Source organism: Squalius cephalus, assembly GCF_949319135.1.
Source record: "Squalius cephalus genome assembly, chromosome: 20".
Classification (NCBI taxonomy): Eukaryota; Metazoa; Chordata; class Actinopteri; order Cypriniformes; family Leuciscidae; genus Squalius; species Squalius cephalus.
Window position 1 is genome coordinate 5,838,547 of NC_137141.1, and position 20,686 is coordinate 5,859,232.

The following is a 20,686-nucleotide window of genomic DNA, read 5'->3' on the forward strand; positions in this document are numbered from 1 at the left end:
CTGCAGACTGATAACAGCAACACCCCAGTATTTGTTTAAATGTTAAATGTTAAGCTGCAGCTTATTGGCCGCTGATGCAACAACAACCAATCAGCTGTGCTATGATAATGACAAGATCGCTATCAAATGAGCTGGACCTATCAGCCTGCACCATCTACAGTTTCATGCCAGGACTAGGTATTTATGAAACTTCACTTTGCCTGCAGCCAAAACGATTTGCCAGGGAACAAATTATAGATTCATGAGACCAAAGATCGTTAGATACAGCCAAAACAAGACAAATTATATCTCATGTTTAACCACTACAGAGACATCAGAGCCAGCGGCAAATGTCAGAAGGACTAGCCGAGGTAAGGCTGTTCCAGGCCGGGTTAATGAGCGCAAGTCCACAAGAATACAAGTACAGACAAGAACGCATATTGAGGAACGGTCATGGTCAAGACGATCTGCTGAAGAAAGGTGATTTAAGTGACTTTGAACGTGGCATAGCTGTTGGTGCCAGATGGGCTGGTCTAAATATAGTTAAGAAACTGCTGATCTAGTGGGATTTTCATGCACAACCATCGCTAGGGTTTACAGAGAATGGTCCTAAAAGAGTAAATATCCAGTGAGGGTCAAGTCTGTGGGTGAAAATGCCTTGTTGATGCCAAAGTTCAGAGAATGACCAGACTGGTCAGAGCTGATAGAAAGGCAACAGTAACTCAAACAACCACTCGTTACAACCAAGAACTGCAGAAGAGCATCCTCTGAACACACAACACGTCAAGCCTTGAAGCAGAAGAAGAGCTACAGCAGAAGAAGACACACCAGTGACACTCCTGTCAGCTGAGAACTGAAAACCGAGGCTACAGATCACACGGGCCTTGTATCAACGGTTCAGTCTGCTGGTGTAATGGTGTGTTGGATATTTTCTTGGCAAGTTTTGGGCCCCTTTGTACCAATTAAACATTGTTGACCATGTCCCTTTATGACCACAATGTACTTCTAATGGCTACTTCCAGTAGGATAACGTGCCGTCACACAGCTCAAATAATCTCAAACTGGTTTCTTGAACATGACAATGTTCACTTTGATGTTCACTAAACTCAAATGGCCTCCTCAGTCACCAGATCTCAATCCAATAGAGCAGCTTTGGGATGTGGTGCATCTGTGTGATATTATCATGTAAATATGGACCAAAATCTCTAAGGAATGTTTCCAACACTTTGTTGAATCTATGCCACAAAGAATTAAGCCAGATTTGAAGGCAAAAGGGGGTTTAACCCGGTATTAGCAGGGTGTACCTAATAAAGTGGCCAGTGAGTATATATAGCAATGCAGAATTTGTATGTGAATCACACTCATAATCTGAAAAATTGACTTTCTTAATTTGTATTTTTATTTGTTTATTTGCCAATGAGTTGATTTGGAGTTTTTTATTTATTTTTTATTTAACATTGCCTCTCATTGCAAATTAAATTCCATTTAATTCCACATAAAATCCTCTCGTCTTCTCCATGTCACTGAATTACGTTAGCTTCGTACTGGTATATTAATAGCCAAAAAATATTTTTGAAAAATGCAAAAATAATGTGAACATGGAGAGTGTTGCAATTACACTGCACATAGTGCACAAGGCAGTTAGGTCATAACTGAGAAAGCTCTGTTGACATTGTAAAAAAAAAAAAAAAAGATGGTGGAATCAAAATCGAATCAGGAAATCCGTGCCATTGCCTAGTATACTCTTACTCACAAAAATGCAATATACAATATTCAAAAGTATGCAAACAACAAAAAAACAACCTTTAATGGTCAAAAAAAAAAAGAAAAGCAAACATGAAAATAATGTGAACATGGAGTGTGTTGCAATCACAATGACCAAACAAAATCAGTGCCAATGCCTAGTCTTACTTTTGTAACTTTATACTCTTACTCACTGGAAAAACACCTACAATTTTTACAGGAAAAACCAAACTATGTTGAAAACAAAAATGCCATGCTCCTGATGTATTACTGAAAATAATGTCAAGTTAGTAACTGCTACTTTCAGTCAGTTAAATCTTCACCTGTGAGGCAGGTATGCTCGGCGCGGTCTTACACTCAGCCAAACCCAGACTGTCTGTGCCGTGGCTCTCCAGACACAACCCATCCTGCTTCAGGAGACTGTACACCTCCTCCTGCTCTGGGATTCTGACAAACACAAGCAATAACAACAAAACACGTTCAGAACAGGGACCTGAGAGGGTTAAATGGCATTTCACTCCAAATACAAAAAGTCCAGGTTTTGTCTGGCAGCCCATCAGAGCCCAGACACAGTCCAGTGAACGCGACTCACTTGAGTTCAGGGTACACATTCTCAAGATACCAGCGGAAAGAGTTACAGTTCAGCTTCCGTCGCAGTGCAAGCCGATCTGCAATACTGTGTGGAGAGACAGAAGCGGTTTAAAGGAATAGTTCTCCTAGAAATGAAAAAATCATCATCTCACTCAACCACAAAGTTCACAGAGCTTTCATACAATGATAGTAGATACTCACCAGGGGCTGTAAAGATCCAAAAAGTACCATAAAATAGTCTGTACTGCTTGTGAAAAGTATCAAGCATGCAATTTTGTGTGAAAATAGTGTGTGAGAAACATGTACACTGAACATCTAATCTTAAAATAAAATTGAGTTTTGTTGGTATAAACCTTTGTGAAAAAGAAGTGCACTTTAGCATACTTTAAAACATATATAATATACTTTTAAAGAAGTTTTAACTGAATGTAATGTTTTCAGACACTTAATTGTGTGTTATTTAAAACTAAATGAAAATTTATTATATATTTAATTTATATTTAATGTACTTATTTGAACTTAAGAGTGTTTTTTTTGACACATTTAAGTAGATCTTAAGTACATCTTTATGTAATTTGAAATATGCTAAATGTACTGGCAAGCATTTATGGTAAACTAAAATATGAAACTTATTAAAATGTCATGTATGTAAAAATATTTATGCAATTAAACATTTGTAATGATAAAGGTAAAATATATTACCTTTAAATGTAATATTAAATAACTTTACATGTGCTTCAACAGTCATGAAAGTGCGCTCTCATTAAGTACACTTAAGTGTCTTTTATTTCATTAATATTATATTATATGCAAGTACTGCTTTTTGAAACTATACTTAAGATTTGAAGCACACTACAAGTGCACATTCAATACAATTAAGCACACTTCTTTTTCACAAGGGAATTTATGTATTTAGGTTGATTCAGTGATATTTTTTACTTGAATAAAACCAGTTAATATACAGTAGATGTTAGCCATTACAGGTGACCATTTTTTTTTTTCAGTGTACGTTGTTTGGTGTTTGATTTTTAAACCTGGCATGACACATCTTGACAAGCCAAGTTGAAGTATTTACTTAAAGTACTTTTATGGAGCTTGATGGTCAGTTTTATTGTATGTAGCAGCGTGAACATCCTGCTAAACATCTCTTTTGTGTTACACAGTCTGGACTGACATGAGGGCGAGTAAACAACAACAGAGATTTCATTTTGGATGTGACTATTCCTTCAGAATCAGAGGTAAATATAATCAGGACAATCTCATAAAATGGCCTTTCACCAGCTCACCATAACTAGATCTACATAAAAACACAGTGTATAAAAGTTATCAGAGATGTCTGACCTCCCGAAGGCCTTTCCCTGCGCTGAAGGTCTTGCAGCGTAGTAATACTGTTTATACTCATCCATCCAGACCTCAGCCGCTCTCCGCGTGTTCCTACAACACACACAGACAATGTAACAGCGCTTCACTCATACACTTCGTCGTAAAGCATATGATTACAATAAAGGCCAATTTACTTAATGTAGGTGAGTGCATTGCCCTCTGGGAAGTCATAGGGATGGCGTTTCCTAAAGACGTGTCCCACGCGACTGCAGGGCAGGATCTCAAGACTGCCGCCACACATCCACACTCTGAACGACAGCTCTACAACATCAGGAAAAAAAAAAAAAAGATTATGGAAATTATTTATGCAAGAATGAAACGTTATGGTTACAAATGTTTTGAAATAGGAAAAGCAATGCCATAGAGCGATAAAAAAGCAATACAGGCATCCATGAGGATCAATCCCTTTGTTCTAGGCAGCCACGCTGCTGTGAGCAAGTAAGACATGCTAATGCTGTACAATATAGCGTACATAAATTACCCATGCAGGTGGAGCTGGGGAGGGAGGAGGGTTTCTGAAACCGCACTGCAACTGCTACAGCAAATGCTGACCAATTATTTGAAGATTGAGCAGCGAGCTCATTGGCTATGATACAGCAGGAACCAATCAGCTTTGCCCAATAGATAACGATGTGATTGCAAGCAGATTGAGTTAAGGACCGATCAGCCTGAGCCATCTAGAGTTTCATGACAGGACTTTGTATTTGTCCAAATTCCTCTCCCTATAGCTCTTCATTAAACACAAAACATGTTCTGATGGACATGTTACCACAGTTAATAACATTGTAAATTTATAATTTCAAGTTTTAAAAACAATGTAATGCACATTCATAAGACTATACATATTACCTTGACATTGAATTACAGAACACTAGTTAACGCTGTCGCGTGAGTGTCTGTAGTACAACGGCTGATGGTAAATATGACATTGTTCACTCTTCTTATCATTGTAATCATTTTCTCAATATTTTTTCCTCTTTTGGTAAGTCATAGAAATGCTATTGTGGATTTCTTTTCTTTTTCTATGGACCCTTTTCACGTATCCGGGTTTCTCAGAAGTAGAAGTCGTCATGGTTGGGTAAACGTCTATAGTGGTGAATAAGAGATGACAGCAAATATATTTTTTATATTCCCATTTGCTCCAATAGCAAAAAACAAAAACAAAAAAAAAACTCCATGATAGTGTTTCCACGACTTTCCAAAAGCAGAAAAAACATAGAGAGATTGATTACAGCCGTCAGAAGAAAGAATTATGCCAAATTTGTCGTCACTCCCTCAGTTGTTGTATTAGAAACACCCTCGGCAACAGTGTTAATTTGTTGTTTGTCATCTACTGACAAAGTAATATAACACAAAGTATGGCGTTATAAATGTGTATTAAACATTTTTTTAATACAAAATGAAAATTTTACTAGAAAAACTTTACTAGGTTTGCGATGTTGATACCTGTGGAAACACATCATCACAGTCTGTGAAATGGGTCCATGGGGCATATGGAAATTTATTCAATGCGGACAGACAAAATGCTTGTGGAAAACGTGTGCTGCGATCAGAACATATCGGATCAGAACATACTGATTTTTGGACTAATAAGATTGAACTAAATATGATATCCTGATTCATTTAAAATCTGTTTATCATTTCTCATATTTTATTTGGTAAAAAAGCATAATATTAAAGCATTTCTTTAAAATAACCTGATGATCCAAAAGCATAACACACACGTTGGGTTTCCATGTTTAATGGGGACTTTCCCTTCACATAATGATTTTTATACCTATATTCGATCCCCTAACCCTAAACCTACCCATCACAGAAAACATTCAGCATATTTACATTTTCAAAAAACATCCTTTAGTATGACTAGTAACAGAGCCACCTTGAGTCACAGACTTCTCCAAGGCTGACTCCAAGGGCTCAAATGGAACCTCTGACAAACCTTCCAGGACTATGGAAAGATCCCAGGAAGGTATTTGTGGTAGAGACTGGGATCAGGGCACTAAGGGCACGCCACCTCAATGTTTTACACCACGACAAGTCATGCATCCATTTCTGCCTGATGCCCTCAAGGGAGTGTCTTGCCAACCCCGCCACTTCTGTGTTTCAGGGAGCAGCAGTCCTCAGCAGATTTCTACCCTATCTCAGCAATGCTGCCAGAGAGTGGCACCCGCCCCCTTGTATAGAGGGTATTGGGACATTATGGGCCCTATTTTAACGATCTGAAACGCAAGTGTCAAGCGCAAAGCGCAAGTAACTTTGTGGGCGGGTCTCGGGCACTGTTGCTATTTTCCCGGCGGGATAAATGACTCTTGCGCCCGGTGCAAACCTAAAAGGGGTTGGTCTGAAGTAGCTTCATTATTCATAGGTGTGGCTTGGGCGTAACGCGAAATAAACCAATCAGAGCATCATCTCACATTCCCTTTAAGAGCAGGCGCGCTTGTTCCATAGCGGATTGCTATTGTAACGGCGGATTTGCCAGGCGCGCGCCAGGAGCGGTTCACAGCCGAGGAGAGCAACGCTCTTGTCACGGCCGTAAAAGAGAGAGAAGTTACATTGAAATGGAGAAACCCACCCAAATTAACTTCGGTTAAACAGGCGTATGATAATTTGGGTAAATGTGTAAGCTAGATGTATGCTTTTATAATAAATTGTCTGTCTATCTATCTATCTATCTATTGTAATAATGTATGATTTGCAAAAATGAAAACTGCTGCTTCTGTGTAGATGAGAGAATCAAAGTGCGCGTTGTGCACACACATTGATTATGGCCAAGCATGCGCCCTTAAAATAGCATATGAATAACATGCGCAACGCGCCACTGACTTTAAACTATTTTTTCCTGGTTAGTGGCGCAATTGTTTTCTAAACCTGCAAAATAGCATGAGGGAACGTTTGCGCCGGAACACGCCTCCTCTTTGTGCTGAACCGCCCCCGGGAGCGCAAGTGTATTTCTTAGTTAACCGACGTGCGTCTGTGGAGGGAAAAGTCCGCTTTGCGCGGGTGCAAAATAGGAATGATACATGCGTCGGTGTACAAAGTCAGTTGCGCTGGGTGCAAGAAAGGGCCCTATAGGTTGTCAGGGCAGTCGACTGGTCCAAGTCTGGTTCTCAGACCCTATGTCTCTCCTGGAAGGCTCTCCTTTGGAGATTTCCAACCAGGAGGGACCTTCTGTCCCAGGGTTGATTCTCCACCCTGACCTGAAAGTTGGGAACTGTGGGTCTGTCCCCTGAGGGACCCCAGCTCATAGATCCTGGTCTCTCAACTGATGTTGTTGAGACCAACCTAAATGCTAGAGCTCCCTCCACAAGGAAATCTTATGCCCCGTCTCTTGCATCACAGTGTGCTCAGCACCACATTGACCCAGTACACTGCCTGTGTGGTTCAGTGCAGGAGATCTTGCAGTGTCTTCTGGCAGGACTATCACCTGCTACTGTTCAAGTTTACTTGTCCGCCTTCAGCTTGCTAAGTTCCCTTTTGATGGAGTCTCTTTGGGGAGGCATCCCCTCCTTGTCTCATTTTATATGTGCTGCCAGACGAATGAGGCCTATCTGCAGACCACGAGTTCCTTTCTGGGATCTTTCCATAGTCCTGGAAGGTTTAACAGAGGTTTTGTTTGAGCCCTTGGAGTCCGCATGCGTCGTGGCGCTCTCGTGAACTCACTCAGAGGCCCACACAGAAGAAAATGAATAGTTGAATAAAGTCGTTTTCTTGTTTGTTTTTTTGCGCACAAAAAGTATTCTCGTCGCTTGATAAACTTAAAGTTGAGTCACTGTAGTCACTTGGACTATTTTAACGATGTCTTTACTAACTTTTCTGGGCCGGCAGATATAAATGACCTAGAAGCCTATGGAGGAGTGATCCAGCTCTCAGATTTCATCAAAAATATCTTAATTTGTGTTCTGAAGATGAACGAAGGTCTTGCGGGGTTGGAACAACATGAGGGTGAGTAATTACTGACAGAATTTTCATTTTTGGGTGAACTAACCCTTTAACTTCAATTGAAGTTTTTGTAATTTTTATTAGTTTTCTTTTAATGTCTGTCCAGTTTTTATTGTTTTATTTCAGTTTTAGTTTTTTAATTCATCGAGTTAAACTAAAAAAAGGAAGAAAAAAAATGTCTTGGCAACTAGCTGAAGTTTTGTATATTTTATTTTGTTTCACTTAACAATTTTTTCATGGTTTTAGTTGTAGTCTTAGTTAACAATAATACCCCTGAGGTTTGTTTGACTATATTTTAGCGAGGACATCTTCACCACACACTTTTCTTTATACAATCTCTGCAGCTTGTCTTGTTAAACTGTTCACAGGATGTTTGTAACTTCAGCACATTCACAGAAGAGGAGTGAAAGAATCTTTCAGGATAATGTCATACATTTGATCATTACTTACCAAAGTTCTCACCACCCCAAATATCCATGTGAGTGTCATACTGGCCCAGACGATTAAACCAGCCTTTTTCCATTACGAAGATTCCTCCAGCAATTACAGGGGTCCTGCATGAAGAGCAGTTAGCATCAAGAGTATAGAATATATAGGGTGTAGAATGCTAGGGACATGTCCTTACCGATATTCAGCAATAGTAAATTGTTATTTCTCAGTTGAAATAAAAATATCCTAGATTTTCTTTACTTGATATACTGTACTGTATGTATATGATTCAGAGCGAGAGAGAGAGAGAGAGAGAGAGAGAGAGAGAGAGAGAGAGAGAGAGAGAGACACCTGATTGGTTGTGTTGGGTCGTTTCTTGCCATTTTCTGTTCTATAGGAATCTGCTCCCATTTGAAGTGTAAACTCCAGTCGAAACCTGATGTCAGAGGGGGAGAAGTGAGGCAGTTATTCCTGGATCACTCGAATAAACACATGCAGTTATTTTTAATCTGTCAGCAATCAGACTAGTGGTGGACCAATGTGTATTTTCTGGTGGCCGATCAAGGGTGGCACCTCTCCTTCAAGAGTGGCGAGGCTAAATGTTATGCTCTTGGGATTATGATTTAGTGATTCCAAATGCTTTATAACAAGGTTGTAAACATTGCCATTTGCAGAGTTAACATGTGCTACATTCTACAGGCATCATGAATTAATACATTTCTTTTTAACGTATCTTGGTTAATGCTCATTTATAGATATTGTCTATAAATATACTTTTGTCCATTGTTAGATCACCTTAGTTCTTTCTTAATGATGTTACATCATTTTTTTTTAATATTAAAAATAATTGGTATATGTAGAAATTTATATAACCCAAGATTATTAATGCATGTTAACTATTATGTAATGTTAATGTTTACACAACCCTTTTGCAGTGTTACCGATATATTAAATAAACAGCAATCGTAGTATTTAATACTGTAATTCAAATAAAGGAATTGTTAAAAACATGAATAAAAAGAAAGTAAATACTGTAACCAACAGAGCACTCTGCTAAGTTTGTGCATATTCCCAAATCATATCTTCTCAAATAAAGATCAGGTAACAGTAATTGCTCTTTCTCAAATGTTTGTATCATAATATTCCTAAAAATAAATATAAAAACAGACATAAATTCTTAAAGTCAATCAGATAAAGTCAAATTCTGAGAAATGAGTAAGTAGAGCTATAAAACTGATGTGGATAGAAGCTCGGATCATTTGATTTTAGAAGAATTTGGTGACATGTTTGGGTGTTGTTATTGTTAACTAAAATGAAAAACTATTAAAAATCACAGTTTTAAATTCAAATCAAGTTGAAATGACATACAATAAAATATAAATATTAGTTGAAAAACTTCAATTAAAACATAAAATGCTAAATATTAATGAATGCTATAAGTATATAAATAAATACTAAAATAACACTGGTTTATACTGGTGTATTGTCAAACCTGAGCAGAGTCTGAGATTTCTAATACTATAGAGGAGACACATGTGAGATTACTGGGGATTGTTCTCAGGAGGAACATCTAAGAAGTTCTCCATTTACTCTCATTGCTTTCTGAAAGAGATTGAGTTCTCTCACCTCCTCTCAGGTCTGCAGAGGCGGCCAGATACGCAAAGTTATCCAGACTGATGACATCAATGATGGGACTGACCACTCGAGTGTGATCCTGCAGGAGAACACAAACCACAAATGATCATTCCAAATGACTTATTTCATTATGTGCCTGGATATTTCCAAGCATTTATTTCAATGAGTTTATTTAGTCATTATTGCATTTCAGGCCAGCTAAATACAGCATAGAGGACACAGACATTTGTGTGCAAAGTCAGCACACTGTAAAGAGTGATGTGATCAATAAGTCATGGCAAATTATGTTTTTCCATTACCTTAACTCAATATAATTGAACCAATATCAACTTTTATTTTTTAAGTTAGGATATGAGATTCTGCTAGCCAAGATTTAAAAATGAGTTGATTTGATTATTCTTAAAAATTAAGACAGAATCTGTGCTTCAGTTTTTAAGTTGAATCAGGTGAACATTTTCTAAAGTGCATGTAACGAAAAGCCGTCAATGTTCTAAATGCATGCTATGCTATCTTATTATGACCGATTAATTCATGTAGGCATATTAGTAAAGTGTATATTCTGTTATGTTCTGTTTTAGTTTCGTTTTGACTCTGTTTGCCTGAGTTCTTAGATCGTTTCTCTGGCTGTTAATTAGTTTCCACACACCTGTTTGTCACAAATTCCATGTGTCTGGGTCCCTGGACTTTTATTTTGATATTCTTTTGCCTGACTTTGCCTGTGTTTAGTTCCAGTGTGTTTAGTTCCTGTTCCCTAGTTTGCCATTGTCATTCTTTGTTTTATTAGTTAATTGCAAAAAAGTGGGTTATTTTTTCTACCCAAATCCTGGGTTGAGCCTTTTATGTAATTTTTTTGTGTTATTTTTTCAGTGTTTGGGTAGTTTTTGTGTTACCCAGATCCTGGGTCAGACATAACAACCCAGTGTTTGGGTAGTTTTTGTGTAACCCAAATCCTGGGTCAGACGTAACAACCCAATGTTTGGGTAGGTTTTGTGTAACCCAGATCCTAGGTCAGACATAACAACCCAGGGATTGAGTTGTTTCTCACGGGCTTGTTGCGACCTCTTCAAGAGAGAGCAGTGCAGCTCCGTCAAAATGTGGTAAACAGCAGTGCAGCTCCGTGTCTTCGGTAAAATAAAGGTTTGTGTACATTTTCTGTATCTATAAATTTGTTATTATTCTGTATATTGTTAATTTTATGTTTTTTTGGCTACAAGTGAAACGCAGGGCAGCGGTCTGAAGATAGAAGGTCCCAAATTGGGTTGTTTTTAACCCAGTGTTTTTTAGAGTGTGATTAGACTTCACGTGTCTTTATTGTATTTATTTCCTAACTGGATTGTATCTGTTTGTTTCTTGGTTTCTATTAAATTCTACTTAACTGCTCTTCAAGCCTAATCTCTCAGATCAACTATCCAACATATGTGACACTGTTTCTGTTCTCCTTGATTACAGTTTTTCTCGATTGCTTAAACACATTTCTTGAAACTATGCCTCGTATTCTCAAAACTGTAAACACAAATCCATAACGTCTCACCCAATTCCCCAAACATCCCATTTTCAGGTCAAAATGAAGCTCTACACTCAAAACAATTCACTCTTGCTGAAAAACCAAACTTTGCCCTCAGACATCACACAAGCCCTCACAAACACACACTCTACAACATAGTCTTACACACTGGTGCAATAAATTCAAAACAACATTTCCAAAACTGGTAAGTTCTGTTGCTTGTGGTTCCTCCTCTCATCCTCCTCCTCCTCCACTCCAGCGTCCTCCTCCACCTCCTCTCATCCTCCTCCTCCTCCTCCTCCTCCTCCTCCACTCCAGTGTCCTCATCCTTCTCCTCCACCTCCTCTCATCCTCATCCTCCTCCTCCTCCACTCCAGTGTCCCCCTCCACCTCCTCTCATCCTCCTCTCATCCTCCTCCTTCACTCCAGTGTCCTCCTCCACCTCCTCTCATCCTCATCCTCCTCCTCCTCCACTCCAGTGTCCTTCTCCACCTCCTCTCATCCTCATCCTCCTCCTCCTCCTCCTCCACTCCAGTGTCCTCATCCTTCTCCTCCACTTCCTCTCATCCTCATCCTCCTCCTCCTCCACTCCAGTGTCCTCCTCCACCTCCTCTCCTCCTCCTCCTCCTCCTCCTCCTCTCATCCTCATCCTCCTCCTTCACTTCAGTGTCCTCCTCTACCTCCTCTCATCCTCATCCTCCTCCTCCTCCACTCCAGTGTCCTCATCCTTCTCCTCCACCTCCTCTCATCCTCATCATCCTCCTCCTCCTCCACTCCAGTGTCCTCCTCCACCTCCTCTCATCCTCCTCCTCCTCCTCCTCCTCTCATCCTCATCCTTCACTCCAGTGTCCTCCTCTACCTCTTCTCATCCTCCTCCTCCACTCCAGTGTCCTCCTCCACCTCCTCTCATCCTCATCCTCCTCCTCCTCCTCCTCCTCCACTCCAGTGTCCTCCTCCACCTCCTCTCATCCTCCTCCTCCTCCTCCTCCTCTCATCCTCATCCTCCTCCTTCACTCCAGTGTCCTCCTCCACCTCCTCTCATCCTCCTCCTCCACTCCAGTGTCCTCCTCCACCTCCTCTCATCCTCCTCCTCCACTCCAGTGTCCTCCTCCACCTCCTCTCATCCTCATCCTCCACTGCAGTGTCCTCCTCCACCTCCTCTTATCCTCCTCCTCCACTCGTGTCCTCCTCCACCTCCTCTCATCCTCATCCTCCTCCTCCACTCCAGTGTCCTCCTCTACCTCCTCTCATCCTCCTCCTCCACTCCAGTGTCCTCCTCCACCTCCTCTCATCCTCATCCTCCTCCTCCTCCTCCTCCACTCCAGTGTCCTCCTCCACCTCCTCTCATCCTCCTCCTCCACTGCAGTGTCCTCCTCCACCTCCTCTCATCCTCATCCTCCTCCACTCCTGTGTCCTCCTCCACCTCCTCTCATCCTCATCCTCCTCCACCTCCTCTCATCCTCCTCCTCCTCCTCCACTCCAGTGTCCTCCTCCACCTCCTCTCATCCTCATCCTCCACTCCAGTGTCCTCCTCCACCTCCTCTCATCCTCATCCTCCTCCTCCTCCACTCCAGTGTCCTCCTCCACCTCCTCTCATCCTCATCCTCCTCCTCCTCCACTCCAGTGTCCTCCTCCACCTCCTCTCATCCTCATCCTCCAATCCAGTGTCCTCCTCCACCTCCTCTCATCCTCATCCTCCACTCCAGTGTCCTCCTCCACCTCCTCTCATCCTCCTCCTTCACTCCAGTGTCCTCCTCCACCTCCTCTCATCCTCCTCCTCCTCCTCCTCCTCCTCCACTCCAGTGTCCTCCTCCACCTCCTCATCCTCCTCCTCCTTCACTCCAGTGTCCTCCTCCACCTCCTCTCATCCTCCTCCTCCTCCTCCTTCACTCCAGTGTCCTCCTCCACCTCCTCTCATCCTCATCCTCCTCATCCTCCACTCCAGTGTCCTCCTCCACCTCCTCTCATCCTCATCCTCCACTCCAGTGTCCTCCTCCACCTCCTCTCATCCTCCTCCTTCACTCCAGTGTCCTCCTCCACCTCCTCTCATCCTCATCCTCCTCCTCCTCCACTCCAGTGTCCTCCTCCACCTCCTCATCCTCCTCCTCCTCCACTCCAGTGTCCTCCTCCACCTCCTCTCATCCTCATCCTCCACTCCAGTGTCCTCCTCCACCTCCTCTCACCCTCCTCCTCCTCCTCCTCCACTCCAGTGTCCTCCTCCACCTCCTCTCATCCTCCTCCTCCTCCACTCCAGTGTCCTCGACCTCTTCCTTCATGTCTTTCTGGATCCATTGTTCCAAAACCCAATGAACTGACTCTGGTCCTTTTATCTATCTATTGAAGGATCTGATTGATGTGTGTTAAATGTTGACTCTTAGTGTTTCCACTTGGGTAATTGTGTCTAACTGAGCTGAAGCTGTGCTGACTTGAGTAAACAATATTGAATGCTAGTGCTTTTTAAATGACAACATGGTGTAGTAGGCAATGAGAAATGAGGGGATTTGTGTGTAGAGTTTTGCAGTGACAGTTCAACAAATCTGACTCGTGTCAAAACAGGGGAATGTTGTTTATAGTTAAGGGAAATGGGTGTGCTTTTTGATAAATGGCGTTATGGTTTTGAAATTTTTGTTCAAAAGCCTGGTTATAGTGTTTTAGCAATCAAGAAAAACTGTAAGTTCCCAGTGTATTTAAGCCTTGAGCTCTTTCAGTTCAGTGTCCGGTGTTGTCTATGTTTTTTTGTGTTGTCTATAACTTGTAATTTTTTATCAAAATGTCGACGCATGCCAATCATTTAGTGCACCTAAACTCCGCCCCTTTTGCATGTCACGCCCACATCTCAACATCACCCCACATGTTTTCTTTTGTAATAATCCAGTATGGCCAGTCCAGGACACCAGCTGACCACTTTAAGTCTGGTTTCAGCTGCACACTTTTCAGAGTGAACTACAGCATAGCAGCGTAAACTTGTAGAGCAGACCATAACAAATATTATTCCTCCATTTTCTGTAACAGCAACTTTCTATTGTGTTTGTTTTTCACAACTTTCCAAAAGAGGAACCAATTATAGAGAGATGGATCGTGGCAGTCAGAAGAGAGAGAGATGTCAAATGTATAGTCACTCCCTCCCTCAGCAGCTGAACTAGAAACCCCCTCGGTTTGTTCGTTTTAATGCCAAGGTAATATAACAGATGCATAAATAACACATATATTACATAAGTAGAATGTTATAAATGCACATTCAATTTTTTTTTTAATTAAGATATAAATTGAAATGTGTGAGTACACTTGTGTATAAAACTATTTATGAGCCTGTTCTGTAAGCGTGTGTCACATTAAAAAAAACTTGTGCGGGGGAAGTTACAACTGCATAAGAAAATCAAATGTTTTCAATTAGAGCTGGCGCTCTACCCAAAGACACTGAACTCTGCGCTCAGAGCTGCAGTGTGTGTGTGTGTGTGTGGTGGGGGACCCAGAAATCCCACTTATCTACTTATGAATCTATAAGTATGAATCTACTTATCCCACATAGATTCATACAGCATTTGACAGTCATAAACAACATTAGGACACTCCACTTAGTCGTCCATGGCTTGTCAATTTTTCCATCCATTTGAATTACACAGTTTTAACCTAAACAAACTAATAAACTAAATTTGATGCACATTTGATCAGTCATTCATAAATGAAACAGGTACGATTTCTGCACTCAAAATAATTATTTTTAATTATCTGCATCAATCATTTTTTAATGCAGTTATTCAAAAGGTTTAAATTAGAATCTGCACAAATCTGTTCATTGTAAAAAACATTAATTCAGTTAAAAAGTATGAACATGATTAAAATATGGCTAGCAACATATGAGATTGAAGCATAGGATTTCTTGATGATAAACATATAAAACTGGTGATTGTGTATCTAAAACTCCTTAGTTTTATTAGTACTATTACAGTAATCTTAACTGTTTCATTCATGTATGACTGTCAGATATGAATCACATTAAGTTTACAAGTTTGTTTGTTAAAACTGTGTTATCCAAATGGACTGAAATTATATATCTTGAGCACAGTGTCCAAACAAGGTGAGTATGTTTAAATGATGTTTTACTCTAGAATAAGCATATAATTTTTTCCCTTTCAATTTCAAATGGCCATTTACTATCGGAAATATCGTTACAAACTGTTATTTTTATGGATCCAGAAAAAATGCAAAAATAATTGAATTTTGTAAATCTGAATTGTATAAAATGTGACATTTAACAAATTGTTTTTGAGGCATATTTAACAGATTTGTATTTTTAATCATTTGTATCATTCAGATTCTAAAATGAATTTTCTTCTTTAGCTGCAAACTTTGTGATTTCTTTAATTTCATAACTAAATATTTTCGAACTAATTTCACCAAATCTGCCGTTTATAAATGCAGATCCATAAAAATATGCCTCAAATGTACAAAATTCAAATTGCTTTGTCATTTTTGTATCTCCATACACATTAGAAGCTGTTAGTCTGTTGAAGTTTGAAGAGTCAGACTGAGTGCCGCTCAAAGCTTCACACACTGAACACTTTCACAGTGATGTTTGAACAGTGTGTGTTTCTCTCAGTGTGTGTTGTCAGTTCTCTGATTATTCAGACGTGCGTCAGCTCATAGTGTTTGACTGAGAAAACCACAAACAGTATAAAAAAAATGACCCCCGAGTAAAAAAATGGAAAAGAAATCGGAACATTCACAGACTGTATTAAACAGATTCTAGTCAAATAAACTATATATAAAAAATACATTTCGTTCTGAAAAATCCTTCTGTATCAAAGTCTGTAGCACAAACAAGATCAGTTACAGCTCTGATGCTGGAGGACAGCAGTTGAGTAGAGGATGATGATGATGATGAAGACGAAGATGATAATCACTCTTGATGATTTAGGACGAGAGAGTCTACATGGTGCAGCTGTGAGAAGACAAACTGCTTTCCTCTCGCTCGGATTCTGGGAAAATCTCCCTCTGAAGAACCAGACTGGATTCTGGCCATCATGACTCACTACTGACTCTCCACACTCACACTGCTGAAACACCGTGATTTGCTGCAGAGGTCACGAAGACCGAGAGTGTATTAAAACGTCCTGACACGACACACAACTATCTATCTAGTAGTTTAATGCCCTTTAATGCTCTCCGGTCACAAGTTCATTCTGATGGGTCACGGACACAAGTAAAAAATCTGATTATACTACAGTAATTGTGCAAAATCACGTGTCACTAGTTAGAAGCTAGTCAAATTAGCAGGTTATTGCATGACATGCATGAAATTATGAACAAATCTAAACAAGGTAAAGGACATTTTGATCTCGACTACATTAAAGACAGGCTCATGCGGTGATGTTAATCTTGACGTAATGTGTTGAGAGCATCAAATTCAAATGACATTTATTTTCCAAAACGTCAATCACTTTGCATTCGGTTTTGCCTGTTTCAGATTTGGGACGTTTGTGTTTAATTTTGTAAACAATTGTAGTGCGGTTTGCGTCATGACTTGATGACGCAAACCAATGTAAAATATGATTCCTGAAGAAAGCACTGCTCTAAATCAGAGATGATCAGTGTTGCTCGTAAGCTACACACACTTCTGACGTTCCTCCACAGACTGTCTGCATGATGTCAATTCTCCATGACAAATCCCACATGTTGGCACCTGACTAACACTGCCGGTCAAAAGTTTAGAGTAATTCATTTTTTTTTTCTTTTTTTTCTTCTGCTCACCAAGGCTGCATTTATTTGATCAAAAATACAGTAAAAACTGTAATTTTGTGAAATAGTATTACAATTTAAAAGAAAAATTGTATTGCAGTTTCCAAACACACGCAAAACGAAGCAGCAAAAAACTGGTAATAATTGATCATCAAATCATCATATTAGAATGATGTGACACTGAAGACTGGAGTAATGATGCTTAAATTCAGCTTTGATCACAGGAATAAATTTCAGCTTACTATATATTCACAAAGAAACAGTTATTTTACATTTGTAATAATATTTCACAATATCACTGCCGCTACACTATTTTTAATCAGATAAATGCTTTATTGGTCAGCATAAGAGACTAAAAATAGTAATTATTCCAGACTTTTGACCGGTAGTGTATCCGGGAAGTGTTTTCTCCTTTTTAAAAGATCATATTTATTTCCTAACAGTATATGAATATTTGGCCGGTTTAATTTGATTGGTATTTAGCACTTGCTGTCTTACAGTATCAGAACAGATCTGCGACTCAAAAATGGGTTGCGACCCACTAGTTAAAAACCACTGATAACTAGATAAGTTTTTTTATAAATATAATAATATAAATATAATAATATCATTTTTCTAATGTAATACTTTGCCATTTTATTGGTATTTGCATGTTTTGAGTTTGTCACATTGGTTTGGGGTTTGGCTCACTTTTATAGTTTCATGTCTTTTATAGTTTATTTTAGTCAAAGTCCAAGTCTCTCTGTTTTGCTCATTTTGTATTATTGTAAATAAACTGCACATGGGTTCAGCTGCAACTCGCCTCAGTGGACTTTCATTACAGAGTCACTGTACATAAACAAGGGAAGGCATTTATTATATCTTGCCTAATAAAGAAATAAACTGTTATGCATTAGAGGCTCTGTTTACTCCTGGTATTAAGATGCGTTTTGGTCGATCGGATCACAAGTACACAGGGGAGACACATACATTCCCGTTTAAACCTGGTGTTTTAATCTGTGTCTTTTGTCCACTTCCGACCACTTCTGTCCTGATTTCTTCGAGGGGAGGGTCAATGGGCGGGTAAATGTATGGGCTTTTTCAGATCTTTAGATCTAAAGGATGAAATAAGCTCACACAATTTACACATGAACACAACTGGAGACGACGGAAAAACACACAGAGCATCAGCTCTTGTTTCTGCTCTGAAAGACACAAGACCAGCCAAACGCTGTGAGTGTGTGTTAGAAATCAGGATGAAAGAACATTGTGCTTGATACGTTTTCATCTTCAAAACAAAGTTTAAATGTTACGCGTGAGATCAGTAAACGGAGAGAAGACGGTCTTTTGTGGCTGTTTGAACACACTCGAACACATGAGCATTTACACTGCGAAAGCAATCCGGTCGAATGCGTTCTCAACGACGTCTGGAAGTGGTTGAAAGTGGACAAGCTCAAAACCGTTTACACCTGTATTTAGCATCATCAACTTGTGATCCGATCGACCAAAACGCATCTTAATATCAGGTCTGAAAGTGTTCTTTTATAGATAATCTTTGTATATAATGGCACAGTGATGATCTATGGGGTGTTTGTGCTCGGGTGGCTGAGTAGTCTGACTAAAAATAAAAAACGAAGGCTCTGTTAGTGATGCCGTGTGTAAGGGTTGCACGTTTGGCAGAGAGTGTATCAAACGCACCTCTTTGACTCTCTGGATCATGGGCTGAAGCCAGTCTGTGTTGACCTCGCAGTGACTGTCCAGGAACGTGAGGATGGAGGCCGAAGCCGCAGACGCTCCTCGGACACGAGACCGGATCAGACCTGAGCGACACCGACAGACAAGCACATTCATTACACATAACTTCATTTTCCCATAACAAACAAGCGCACAAATCAAGCTCACCAGTTCACTCAGTAAAAGACTGGGCTGTTTCTCATGCGAAATCTAAATGGGAGTTTTGTGGCATTTAGTCTATGTCTGTCAGCTTTAAGTCCATGTATATATGCTTATGTCCTCCTTAATGCTGATTAAGCATAAACATAAAGTAGATATACACTACAGTTCAAAGGTTTGAGGTCGGTGAGATTTTTTTATGTTTTTGAAAGAAGTCTCTTCTGCTCACCAAGGCTGCATTATTTGATCAATATAATGTCAAATATTATTACAATTTAAAGTAACTGTTTTCTATTCTAATATACTTAGTATATTTTATTATCAATGTTGAAAACAGTTGCTTAATATTTTTTGGAAACCGTGATACATTTTTTACATGTAAACTTGTAACAAAGTATTTACTGTCACTTTTGATACATTTAATGCATCCTCTCTGAATAAAAGTATTAATTTCTTTAAAAAACAAACTTTTAAACAGTAGTGTGTCTTCTTCAAAGAGGCATATACAATTCCCCTAGACTAAAGGCTATTGGATTTTTTAAAGTTTTTTATGTGAATTATTCCTGTTGGAAGCTGTAATTCTTTGTTTGTTTGTTTGTTTGTTTGTTTGTTTAGCACACTGAAAAACGGTCAAATTAAATGGTTTTATTCTAGTGAAAAATATGATTATATTATTGTAATTTTATTAGTAAATTGTGTTATATTATATATTATATAGTAAAAAAATTATATATATATATATATATATATATATATATAGTGTGTGTGTATATATATATATATATTAGGGCTGTCAAACGATTAATCGCGATTAATCGCATCCAAAATAAAAGTTTGTTTTTACATAATATATGTGTGTGCACAGTGTATAATAATTATAATATTATATATTGGTAAATCATGTAGAAATAGCACTTTAAAGCAACAATTGCAGATTACAATGTTTTACAGTGTAAGATTAAAAACGGTACAAGTGCATAAGAAAGAAAAATATGTGCAGGGGAGATATGAATTCTGAATTGCTTAAATATCTGTCCAATAATTGTACAGCATTTATGGATTCAACATAAAACATTCAACATGTTTTATCTCAGTATATATGAGCGTGTCTCCACTCCTCTCATTTCACACGTACCTTCCCGGCGTTCATTTCTCAGACAGCGCACCTTTGGGATCTGAGCGAGCAGTCGGCAGTCATCAGCTACAGAGAGAGAGAGAGAGAGAGAGAGAGAGAGAGAGAGAGAGAGAGAGAGAGAGAGAGAGAGAGAGAGAGAGAGAGAGAGAGAGACACATCAGATTTCCCAGAATACACCAACAAACATCCCAAGAGTGTGCTGCACATGTGCATATCAACATCATTTCAACATGATCATTTTACAGTAATAAACAGGTCAAAATGTAACAGACAAGATACACGTAAACAATCCGTGAATGAAACACACACACACACACACACACACACATAAGCCGTGTCCGCGGCTGACTTTGGAAGAGGAAAGATTAATTACAGCTTGATCACTAATCAGGTAAATCTAGACCTCTAGAGGAACCGCAGTGAAAACTAAACGCACTGACAAGCCAGGAATCCAGAAGCAGAACTGGCTCAATTTTAATTGAATGATTTGCATTGTGCTCGATTGCACTAATGGTTATTGAACATCTGCATTCTTCTGCTGAAGTGTTTTTGCTGAGTTTGCAGCTTTAATTGAATGTGATGATAGACTATATGTGTATAGAAATTAAAATAAATTAATTCATTAAGGTATCATTAAGGAAAGAATTCCCTATTCAGAATTATAATTGCATCCCTGTTTCTATGTGCCGAAAAGCTTCTTATGGTTTGTATTGCATATACATGTTTGTGTGTGTGTG

The 20,686-nt window shown here is 39.3% G+C and overlaps 1 protein-coding gene across 1 annotated transcript in view; it reads right to left on the minus strand.

Annotated features, from left to right (window-relative positions):
* The window catches only part of galnt16 (UDP-N-acetyl-alpha-D-galactosamine:polypeptide N-acetylgalactosaminyltransferase 16), a 53,987-nt gene that overhangs the window by 13,790 nt on the left and 19,511 nt on the right, over nucleotides 1-20,686 (minus strand). Inside the window, exons 5-13 of the mRNA XM_079854341.1 lie at nucleotides 19,950-20,015; nucleotides 18,620-18,741; nucleotides 9,691-9,778; nucleotides 8,416-8,500; nucleotides 8,086-8,189; nucleotides 3,831-3,957; nucleotides 3,655-3,747; nucleotides 2,315-2,398; nucleotides 2,046-2,169 (exon numbers count right to left, since the gene is read on the minus strand). Coding sequence (XP_079710467.1) covers nucleotides 2,046-2,169; nucleotides 2,315-2,398; nucleotides 3,655-3,747; nucleotides 3,831-3,957; nucleotides 8,086-8,189; nucleotides 8,416-8,500; nucleotides 9,691-9,778; nucleotides 18,620-18,741; nucleotides 19,950-20,015 — 893 coding nt within the window. The remainder of the gene's footprint in view (nucleotides 1-2,045; nucleotides 2,170-2,314; nucleotides 2,399-3,654; nucleotides 3,748-3,830; nucleotides 3,958-8,085; nucleotides 8,190-8,415; nucleotides 8,501-9,690; nucleotides 9,779-18,619; nucleotides 18,742-19,949; nucleotides 20,016-20,686) is intronic.